General features: G+C 39.6%; 1 protein-coding gene across 1 annotated transcript in view; it reads right to left on the bottom strand.

Annotated features, from left to right (window-relative positions):
• The window catches only part of GRAMD2B (GRAM domain containing 2B), a 108138-nt gene extending 97556 nt beyond the window's left edge, over positions 1-10582 (bottom strand). The window contains exon 1 of the mRNA XM_007463723.1: positions 10455-10582. Coding sequence (XP_007463785.1) covers positions 10455-10582 — 128 coding nt within the window. The remainder of the gene's footprint in view (positions 1-10454) is intronic.
• Between the last annotated feature and the right edge of the window lie 1605 nt (positions 10583-12187).

Here is a 12187-nt window from a genome sequence, read left to right as displayed (position 1 = left end):
TTCCTGCTGTCAGGTTTCTTTTCTTTTTCGCAGGAGCATGCTTGGAGTGAGGCTTGTTCATGGCACACTGTTCTGCCCCTATGGGTTTATTGGAGGGAATAAACTAGAATTTCTTTTTCTCCAGGATCATCCTGGCAGCTGTGAGTCTTTCCCATTTGGCAAAGTTTATTTTGTCCCACTAAACATTTGAAATGTGCAGTTTATTTCCAGATCTAAGTATTGCAACATGGGGATTAAGAGGAAACATGCTGTGGGAAATTATAGTGTGGAGAGTTAGGTTAATAATTTAATCTTCAAGGTACATGTGCCTTGCCTACCCTCTACGTTTGCCTGAGTGTGTGTCTGTCACCAACAGAGACTGGAGCCCCTGGAAGCAGAAGCTGGGTCTTTAGCCATTTCTTTACTCCACAAGAGTCTCTTCTCATTGTAGAGTTTTTTCTTTGTGCCAGGTGCTGGGGATACAGAGGCAAGGATGTATTCCTAGCCTCTAAGACCTCTAGGTGATAAGTGAATATTACCATTATTCCTCTGTGGATCTCCCTCACTGCCTTATAATAATCACAGCTAGTGTCAGAACATTTGCTGTGTGCCAAGCGCTTTCTGTATTATCTCACTTAATACTCTCCACAATCCTATGATTATCCCCATTTTGCCATTGAGGAAAGTGAGGCACAGAGAGATTGCACAGTTTAGAAAGTGATGAAACCAGATGTACACCAGGCAGTCCTTCCTAGACAGAGCATCCCTACACAGAGATTATAGAAAGTATTCCATAGCTTTCTGTTAAAAGAAATTACCCACCATAGTTGTTCTTTTATCACCACTCAAAAGTACGCGTCTCCTGCATCGGCAGGCGGACTCTCAAGCACTGCGCCACCAGGGAAGCCCACCATTGTCTTTTTACACATAAATTTAACTGAAACTCACAGGATCATATAACGACTCAGTGTAGAAATCAGAATCCCAGAAAAGTCTTCAGTCTTTCAAACAGAGAATTATGCCTACTTCTGACACATAGTGTCCCCTCTGGGGTTGCAACAATCACCTTGGGTGCAATGAAGAAACTGAATGAGATGACCCTTGAAGATGGATTTGATTTTCGGAAATATTCCAAATAATTTGAGCCAAGCCAGGTGAAGAAATTGGTTAACGAAGTTGGATAATGCTATTTCAGTCATGTAACTGGCTGCACATTCACTATCTGAACTAATGTCATCGGTTCAATTATGCCGTAGGGCAACAACAGAAAACTTCTCTTCCTTTTCTGTTACTTGCTTTCCTCACCTAAGCAATATAGAGAGTAGCCATAAACCATCTACCACAGTGAAAAGCCACCAAAGTTTATAAGGTCACATCTGTAAAAAGTTCCCACGAGTAAGCCACTGTGCAAATAGGGAAGACTGTTATTACTATTATTATTACTGCTGGCTGATGCAGAAACACTCATTCATCACTTGTGGACTTCTTGGCAGATCTTTCCATTTGCCCTCATCTAGGCCCATACAGATACACATGGAAGCCAAATCCTAGAACTTTCACTTCAATTACCCTTGGCTGGTTTTGTTTTGTTAAACATGGAGGCGAGAGAGGGAGAGAGCAAGAGAGAGAGAGAGAGAGAGAGAGAGAGAGAGAGAGAGAGAGGGAGAGGGGGAGAGAGGGAGAGAGAGAGAGATGAAGGCATGTAAATGAACCTGATTTTTAAAAATCTGTTACAATAAAAAGCTTTTAATGAAAATGGGACTTTAAGCTGAACTCATCCATAATAGATTTCCACGAGGTTTTAAAACCAAAAGGCTCAGATCTGCTGGAGAACACAGATATAGAAGCAGTTAGAATCAGCAGCAGATCAATGGTTTTTTTTTGTGGTACGCGGGCCTCTCACTGTTGTGGCCTCTCCCTTTGCGGAGCACAGGCTCCGGACACGCAGGCTCAGCGGCCATGGCTCACGGGCCCAGCCGCTCCGCGGCATGTGGCATCTTCCCGGACCGGGGCACGAACCCGTGTTCCCTGCAACAGCAGGCGGACTCCCAACCACTGTACCACCAGGGAAGCCCCAGATCAATGTTGTGTGGGCCTAAAACTTATGCAAATTTAGGGTCTTCTTTAAGAAAAATCATGAATAAAAAATTAGGCATGAAAGGGAGTATTTATATAGAAAGAGGAAAGATATCAAATTATTAGTTTGGAAATAGCTGACAAATTCCATCAATACCTCCAAATCCAGAAAACTAATGTAACACTCATAAATCAACTGCCTTACATACTCTATGCTATTTTCTTATTTTTAACTGATACTTGTTGATCTCTTCAAAATTCAAGAATTTTGTAATATTTTCAATAAAGAGATAATTTAGTCTTTTCTCTAGAAAAAGCTTAAGTTTATCGATAGGTTAGACATTTTCTTTCAGATTCAAGCCTATTCTTGATAATGTCATGCTAAGATGTACTATGTGACACATACAGAGACAATGGCTGCTTTTAGTATTACCTTGGGTTTGTGCCCCATAAACAAGGGATTCTGATAAACTGTGCAACAAGCATAAAGTTTGGTATACTTATATCAGCTGCTTCATCAAGTATCAAGTCCCAATAGGAGAGAATTTCTGCTGTGACTTGGCATTAGTGAGAACAGAATCCATACAATTTACACGTGTGGTGATGGGAAGAATTTGCCAGAGATCAACTTCTGGCTCTGCACATTTCCATCTTTGTTTCTCTTCCATTCCCTTCATACTTCTGAAGCATGGCACTTGTCAGACATGTTTAGACGATGGTGCCATCTCCGGCCCTGTACTTATGTGTCACCTAGCAAGGTGAATTTGTTTATTGGAGTATTCCTGGAAACCAGGACAACCAGCAATAACTTATATGCACATAGAAATGATGGCAAATCACATAAATACATTCCACTAATCTCAAATTAAATGTATCTCCAAACAACTTCCCCTTAGCTCACAGTGCCAAAAATGCCCCTGGCTACCTGACTGGAGAGGAATGTGACAGAGGGAAAATTGGAATGGAGAGAGAGAGCGATTATAATTGTAGTTAGAATATTATCTGAAAAGTTGACGGAAATGTACAACTACACGAACATCTTGCTAGGGACATTCCCAGGGCCTTGGAAGGGGCCCAAATAAATGAGGGTAGAAGCTTAAGCTTCTTTGGTTTTATAATAAACACTCCCCTGATGGCAATACATTCTGGTTAAGTGATTAATATGGAATATGGTACCGACAAATAAGAAAAGGCTGCTGGTTCTGAGGGTGGAAGTAAGGGGGCAAAGGGGAGTCTCCTTTGATGTTATACTAGACCTTTCAGGAGGTGCATCTGGAAAGATGAATAGGAATTTTCAGACGTCCTGCATGTACAAAAGCCCGGTGACACGATCAAACATGTGTATTGAGAGAATACTGAGTGCTCTGTATTAGTAGACTGTGGAGAAGTGCCTGGCACAGTTTGGGAAAGCGACTGTAGGTCCCTTCTCTCCTGGCAGTGTTAGCACTGGGGAGTGCTATGCTCTCCTTCTTGGAAAATTCTAACTCTCCTATCAAAGAAGCCTATTCCTTTGTATGTCACCTCCTATTCTAACCTCCACAGCCCTGCTTCACTACACCCTGGTAGCCCCAAGGCTTGGCAGAGTTCACTGGTCCTGCCACCCTGACCTCACCCACTAAGAACAGATTTAGTCCATTCACTGAAATACCTGCCTTGTGCTCAGGACACTATTATCTTTCCCCTTAACACAGTCTTACTTTCTTTGATTGCTACACCCTCATCCCTGCTCCTGGAGAAGGAAGCTCATTTCCTAGAACTCAGCCTCCCTTCAGTTTCTAAATATCACTCTTAACCCTACAATTCCTATGATGAACACGAGCTGAGGTCATGGGCTCACCTAGTAAAAACGGGTCAAGATATGATGTCTACTGTGTTCCTGTTCTTCAGGTACCAAATAGTGCTTCTATCCTTTCCCTAAAAGCAGAAGTGGGATTGGCTAAGAAAAAGCAAGGCCCTTGGGAGGGTAGAGTGGAGGGGAGGAAGGGCCAGCATCTCCTCTTCTACTCCCTGGTGACAACTGGATGAGTACAGGAGTAGAAGCAGAATCTTTGGAGCCACTAAGAGGAGGCAGAGTGAATGCGATTCAAGGCTGTCTTGGACCTGCCAAGGTCACTGTCCACTGCAGCAGCCTGGAGTGGTCCCCAAACCATAGCATGGGTAGTATGAGTAGGCCTGGGCTGGTCCCACCCTGGTTTCACATTCCAGCTTGGTACTGCCCCATATTTGCCCTCTTTGGTTGTCATCTTGGACCTTGTTTGTGCCTCCCAAAGCGCATGGCACCCCATTCAACACATTAGCTCCACCGGGCAACTTTCATCTTTACTTAAAACTGAAATAGACTGATGCTCGAAAAAGAAATATTTTGGAGAAACAAATTTATTAAAAGCAATAGCTCTAATGGTAATTTGCATAGTAAATCTCCAAAAACTAATTTTAAAAAATACCTGATTTTTATTTGCCGAATGACTAAGTTATGGAACTATTAATTCTCCAGAGCCTTTTCCAGTCTGTTTATAAAGCTTAAAGCAATTCATGTTTTTCAAGGCTGTCCAGTGTTCCGTATTTTGGGAAATGATGACTTGTTGTGAACTTTGAATGTTGAGGTACTGTGTGCTTTATGAGTGCCAGAGATTTTTAAATGTGGATCATCTTAGTGGAGGCCAGGAAAGTATTCAATAGTTTCTACCATCTCTTAGAAAACCTCAATAAGAAGGAAATTTTTTTTTTTTTTTTTTTTTTGCGGTACGCAGGCCTCTCACTGTTGTGGCCTCTCCCGCCGCGGAGCACAGGCTCCAGACGCGCAGGCCCAGTGGCCACGGCCCACGGGCCCAGCCGCTCCGCGGCATGCGAGATCCTCCTGGACTGGGGGCCCCCCGCGTGGCAGGCGGACCCCCAACCACTGCGCCATCAGGGAAGCCCAGGAAACTTTTTTAATCTGAGAAAGGCTGATAAAACCTGAAATGTTAAAAGCATTCCCTTTTAAATTAGGGACAAAATGAGAATGCCTGGAATTACTATTTATAGTCAACATTATAATGGAGTTCCTTGCTTGTATAATAAAATAAAAAAGATTAAAAGGGCAAAGTTCAGAAAGGTAAAAAAAGTTTTAAATTTCAAATAATATTATTGTCTACAAAAAACTCAGTCTACAGATTATTAAAATTAATAAGAAGATTTAGTAAGAATGTGGAATATAGGATCAATTTAGAAATTTAATTACATTTCTGTACAACATCAACAAAATCAAATTAAAAATATATTTCCAAAAGCAACAAAGTTGTAAAGTATCTCAGAATAAATCTCACAAATGATGTGTAAGATCTTTGTGTAGAATAATCTAAGCTTTATCAAAGGATATTAAAGAAAACCTAAATAAATGGAGGCCACACCATGTGTATGAATAGGTATATTTAACACCATAAAATGTCAAATTTCCTCAAAGTGAGCAATAGATTTGATGCAATTTCAACTTTTAAAAAAAGTTTTTATGCGACAAGCCAAATTCTAAAATTCTAAAATTTAAATGGTGGAGCAAACGGTCAAAAGTAGACAATCAGGGCTTCCCAGGTGGCTCACTGGTTAAGAATCTGCCTGCCAGTGCAGGGGACACGGGTTCGAACCCTGGCCCGGGAAGATCCCACATGCCGCAGAGCAACTAAGCCCGTGTGCCACAACTACTGAGCCCGTGCTCTACAGCCCACGAGCTGCAGCTACTGAAGCCTGCACGCCTAGAGCCCGTGCTCGGCAACAAGATAAACCACCGCAATGAGAATCCCGTGCACCACAACGAAGAGTAGCCCCTACTCTCGGCAACTAGAGAAAGCCCAAGCCCGCGTGCAGCAACGAAGACCCAATGCAGCCAAAAATAAATAAATTAATTAATTTAAAAATTAAAAAAAAAAAGTAGACAGTCACTTCTGAAGTGGGTAAGAAGTCTTGTCTCATCAGATAACAAAACTTTTATTATAAGGTGATAGTAATGAAGACAGTGATATATGACAGAGCTGCCATTGCAGATTAATGGGGAAAGGAAAGACTATTCAATAAATAATGTGGGAGAATTCATTATCCATATAAAAGATTAGATGAGGCCCTAATTCATACCAGAAACTAAAATAAATTCCAAATACAGAACGGACCCTAGTTTTAAAAGAAAACATACTTTTAGAAGAAAATACATAAGAACATTCTTATAACCTCAGAGTGGGGAAGGAATTCTTAAGTCACAGGAAGCGCAAATCATTAAGAAAACAAGATACCACCTCACACCAGTCAGAATGGCTATTATCAAAAAGACAACAAAGAACTAGTGTTGGTGAGGGTGTGGAGAAAAGGGAACCCTCCTGCACTGTTAGTGGGAATGTAAATTGGTACAGCCACTATGGAGAACAGTATGGAGTTACTTACAAAACTTAAAAATAGAACTTCCATATGATCCAGTATTTCCACTCTTGGGTATTTATACAAAGAAAACAAAAACACTAATTTGAAAAGATGTATGCACCACAATGTTCATAGCAGCATTATTTACAATAGTCAAGATATGGAAGCAACCTAAATGTCCGTCAACAGATAAATGGATAAAGAAGGTGTTTTATATATATATATATGTATATATATATATATATATACATATATATATATATATGTATGTATATATACACAGAACATTAACGTAAGATTTACAGAAAAACACAAATGAAGCTTTTGGCCAACCCTATATATATACACACACATACATATACACACACACAATGGAATATTATTCACATACCATAAAAATATTGAAATTTTGTCATTTTTGACAACATGGTTGGACCTGGAGGACATTATGCTTAGCGAAATAAGTCGAATAAATCAGAGAAAGACAAACACTGTATGATTTCACCTATATGTAGAATCTAAAAAATAAACAAATGAACAAATAAAACAAAACAGATACAGATGCACAGATACAGAGAACAGACTAGTCATTACCAGAAGGGAGAGTGGTAGGGGCAGGGGAAAAATAGGTGAAGGGGATTAAAAAGTACAAATTACTAGATGTAAAATAAGTTACAAGGATATAATGTATAGCACAGGGAATATAGTCAATATTTTATAGTAACTTTGTATGGAGTGCAGTCTATAAAAATATCAAATTACAATGTTGTACACCTGAAAATAATATAATGTTGTAAATCAACTGTACTTCAATGAAAAATAAAAGTAAACAAACTGATAAATTGAAAGTAAGAACTCAGACATAATGGAGAGCATGAACAGACAAGTCATATGCTGGAATAAAACATTTGCAACACACGTAGCTAACAGAAAATCAGGATCTGGAGTATTTCAAAAACTATCTACAAATAAGGAAAAGATAGTACCCTCTCTCCCTTTGCTTCCCCAAAGGTTCATAAATCCACGAGCAGGAATTTAACAGAAGAGGAAACGAAAATGCCTAATAAACATGCTGAAAAGATGCTCCTTTTGTCTGAATAAGGGACATGCACATTGAAACCATTTACACTGAGATGCCATTTCATACATTCCAGTTTAGAAAGAATTGAAAAGTCAAACAATGGCAATGTTGAGGAAGCGGAATAATGCTGGTAATAGCATAAATGACACAGAACTTTGGAACAGAATTTGACATACTGAGTAAAGTTAATCATGTCCATATTATAGCCCCGAGTTCCCCTCCTAGGTATATATATATCTTAGAGACATTCTTGTACAAGCACACTAGAGACATGGGCAAGACGGAGCATTGCTTGAATGAGCAACAAACTGGAAATAACCTACAGAGAGGCCAGAATACCCTTCTAAAGGGAACGTCACATCATGATACTCCCCTACTCTAAACCCTCCAGTGATTTCCCACCAAGATTAGAACAGAATTCTAAACCCCTTCATCCTCTACTTGTCTCTCTGATTCATCAGGTGCCACCCCACTGAGGTTCCTCAGGACTCAGCTCACTCCCCTCTTCAGGGCAACTTGCTCCTTCCCCATCATTTCATGCTTGTGGCTCTTTTTTCATCCTTGAAGTCAGCCTAGATATCACGTCCTTGGAGAGTCCCTGACTTGCCACTCAATCTAAATTAGTTTTTCCCACCTTATTCTCCATATCTGCCCTGTAATTTTTTCCTATAAAAATATACATTAATATTTTGAATTATGTATGTATATATGCATTCATTCATAATTTTTTTGCCTGTCTTTGACATTAAACTAATAACCTCCATAAGCACAGGGACTACATCTATCTCACTTATGATTATATTTGCTGTGCCTTCCACATAGCCTGGCATATAATAGTTATTCAACAAATCTTTGTTGAATTGAATGGTTGAATAAAAAGACTGCATAAATTGTATCTGTGCCTATCTGAGTGATTTGCTGATCTGAGGGTATATATGATTTGCTGTAGTTCATGGGAAGGATAATGGGATGCCACAACAGCCACATAAATTCTTAATGTTAAGGTAAAGGGAAGTGTTTATCTTTTTTTTGTTGTTTTTTTTAAATTGAAGTATAGCTGATTTACAATGTTGTGTTAGTTTCAGGTGTACAGCAAAGTGAATCAGTTATATGTGTATGTATACATATGTATATATATATTCTTTTTCAGATTCTTTTCCCTTATAGGTTATTACAAGACACTGAGTGTAGTTCCCTGTGCTATATAGTAGGCCCTTGTTGGTTTCTGTCTTTTTTTCTTTTTCCTTTCTTTTTTTTTTTTCACGGGCTCTAGGTGTGCGGGCTTCCATAGTTCTGGCTCGCGGGCTCTAGAGCGCAGGCTCTGCAGTTGTGGCGCATGGGCTTCATTGCTCCACGGCACGTGGGATCTTCCCAGACCAGGGCTCGAACCTGTGTCCCCTGCATTGGCAGGCAGATTCTTAACCACTGCACCCCCAGAGAAGTCCTATGCATTTTAATTTGATTTTATTTTTCCTGGTTAGAGCTTGAGTTCCAAGAAGAGTCTGCATTACGGTCAATGTAAGAGGAGGATTAGACAGATGAAGCAATTAAAGAAGCACTCGAAGTTCAGCAAAATATGGAAATAATGCAAAGTTTTACATTTTCAATCACTGGAATTGTGCTCTTGCTCAGATGACCATAATGCAAGTTATGTAGATTTACTTTAATGATGGATGGAAAAATTAAGCCAACTTAAATAGATGTATTAAGCAACATTTTGCATAAATTCAGACTCTTGATCTCTAAAACTTCTTTTTAAAAATTATTGAATTTGTTTTCCTCACTTGACAGTCTGCTATGCGATTGCTATTAAATGAAGTGTGATTTCGTTATTTTGTATTTAATTTTTAAAGGCTATGATTTTGAGTATTTTTTTGTGTAAATGATTTTAAATGATTAAAAAATAAATCAAATGATTGACTTTCTGGATATAATACAGAAAAGAGAGGTTCAGGTGTGGAGGCTATTCCTCTGCCTTGCCTTGATTAATTTACATGGAAGTTACATTAAAGTTTACATCAGACGGCAAGTAAATTTTAGGTGGTAAGCATGCTGTAAGGTACATAGAAGTAGAAATATAATGTTGTAAACATGAAACCGATGTAATGATATAGACCAATGTCACCTCCATTAAAAAAAGTTTACACCAAAGTTGGATGAGGTATAATCTATAAAAATTTGAATCATTATGTTGTATATCTGAAACTAATGTTGTAAATCAACTAAACCTCAATTTTAAAAAAGTTGCATAAGGAACTTTTTCTTGTAATTGATTCCACTTGCACTTGATTTCTACATTTTATAAGTTGCTAGAGAATTATTATGAGATAAAATGAAAAAGAGTAGAAAAATGAATTTTCATTAAAAATATATAATTATCAGAGTGGTGTTCATGTAGATATTAATACTTACAGCTAAAGAAGATATGTTCTGAACCTAGTCAAAGCTGCTTTAAATCACTGTACAGTAAGTCGTTGGATCAGAGCATAGCCAGTACTATTTTAATATTTAATTTAGAAGGGTCCAAAGAAGAAAATTATTTTAATATTTTAATAATTACTATTTTGATAATAATACAGTAATTTTGACACCAAAGTAAGGTTTTTGGTTTAACCATTTGGCTTCACTTCCTATGACCCTGAGAGTGGGTCAGGAATTGAGTAACTGCATAGCTGACCAGTTTTCTACTACGTACTAAAAGGTACTGAAGAAGGCACTAACAATTATTGTCCCTTAATGGTGCTAAGAGTTCTATTTGCTCAGCAGATCACGTCCTTTGCTATGTACCCCCTTAAAATCCACCAGCCCAGGGGCCTGGGCTGTGCCTTCTCTTTCTCCCTGGCAGAATCCTCCCTCCGGGGATGAGGAAGGGGCTCTCCAAGCAACACCTGTCGGGTGGCTGAGGCCATCAGGGGGGCAGACGGGATGTACCCACCTGAGAAACACTGAGCCGGGGCTGTCAGGGACGCTGTTCCGGGCCTCCGCACCCACCTTGCTTGGGCTGCCTGGAATCTCAGACCGGAACACTGTGTCATTGGATGATGACAGCCTTTTCTTCACCATTGTGGACTTGTCAATCGCCAAGTCAAGAAATAAACTCAAGGGCTCATTTTTCAACCTCCCCAATAATGTGAAAATCTCTGCGTTTCAGCCTCTCTCAGTTCCTGCATTGCAGGAAGCTACCTCTTCACATGACTCCTAATCTAGCTGAGGCAATTTTTTTTTTGCAGTCAGTTAATGAGTAACATGTAAGTATGACAAGAGTGGTTTTCATCCTACCCATTTGCTCTGAAGGAGAAATAAACGTGTTTGGCAAACTCAGCTTTCAGTTTACTAACAGGAACACCATATAACTCTGGATTTAGGCAGAAAAGTCTATGGAAAAGGAAAAACTTAAGACAACGAGATGCAGAGCCAGGCAAGATCTAAACATTAAAAGTAGGGGTGCTTTCTTTAACCCCCTGAGCCTGATCAACAGGGCAAGGAATGTGGATGTGTTTTATGTCTTTACCATACAGGAAATAACCAGCCCACATCTGGTAAGACACATAGGAGCCTTAAGGCTGTGCTCCTTGGTCTTTGGTATCAGAAGAGTTCTGGAGTTCTTATGGAAGTGATATGTACAAAGTTCGGGGAGTCTCAACATTCAGGTTGTGTAATTTGCTGGTTATAGGAGGCTGAGCCCTCTACCAAAATGGTAATGACAACAAAGACAAACAAATAAAAAATACACTAGGAGGCAAGGGCTCAGGCTCCATCCATTGCTTCTGGCTGTCTAACCACAGGTGATCCCAACCCTGCTGAGTGTGGTATCAGCCATGTGTCTCTCACAAGATTAGAATGAAATCATATAGCAGAATATTCTATGTATTATCATCATTGTTATTTATAACCCTACTAAAAGCAGGGAGGAAAATAAATTTCCTGTGTGATGATCTTCAGCTTCTTCAATCACTTAATGTTTATTCACAAGAAAAACATCAGTTTTTCACCCGTGTTACCAGTGGCAGGGAAGGGTTTGGTCTGATGTAGCTATGTTCTCTCTTCTCCTTTTGTGATTAGTCAGTGACACTGGAGAACGACGGGCTTAAGTGAAGTACACAGATTCTGATAGTGGAAGAGAGCAAAGTTTCCCGGGAAGTCAAACCTTTAGCCTCGCTCTTGTTAGCACTTTGCTCTAACCAGCTGATAACCAGCCAGGGGCAGGTCTGTGTTGCTCCGTGTGTAGTACTGACTCTAAGCACACTTTTGAAATTAGATAAAGTGTATGTTTCAGTGGGATTTCACTGATGCCTAATAAGGCAACCAGTTTATCCCAGTTTGTCCAGGATATTCTTAATTTTAGCCCTGAATGCCCCACTTTCTAGGAACCTCTTAGGGTTGGGCCAATCAAGGCAGGTGGTCACCCTGGTTCCAGGTGTTGTCTTGCTGCAGTTGTGATGGTGCATTGCACCCAGCCTCCCTCCTTATCCTTTTCTGATAGTGCAGTATATGTATTTTTCTTTTTCCCCTTATGTTCCCCTTTTGTGTTGTAATTATGTTGGAAAGATATTAGATAAGCTAAATTATACTAAAGTGTATTAATTGAACCCATTACAACCTAGAGAGTATCATACCAAGTGAAGTAAGTCAGACAGAAGAAGACAAATATCATATGATATCACTTAT

Source organism: Lipotes vexillifer, unplaced genomic scaffold (genome assembly GCF_000442215.2).
Source record: "Lipotes vexillifer unplaced genomic scaffold, Lipotes_vexillifer_v1.1 scaffold1616, whole genome shotgun sequence".
NCBI classification, from domain to species: Eukaryota; Metazoa; Chordata; class Mammalia; order Artiodactyla; family Lipotidae; genus Lipotes; species Lipotes vexillifer.
Note: the sequence above shows the minus strand (reverse complement) of the source record. Positions and strands in the feature narration are given on the sequence as shown.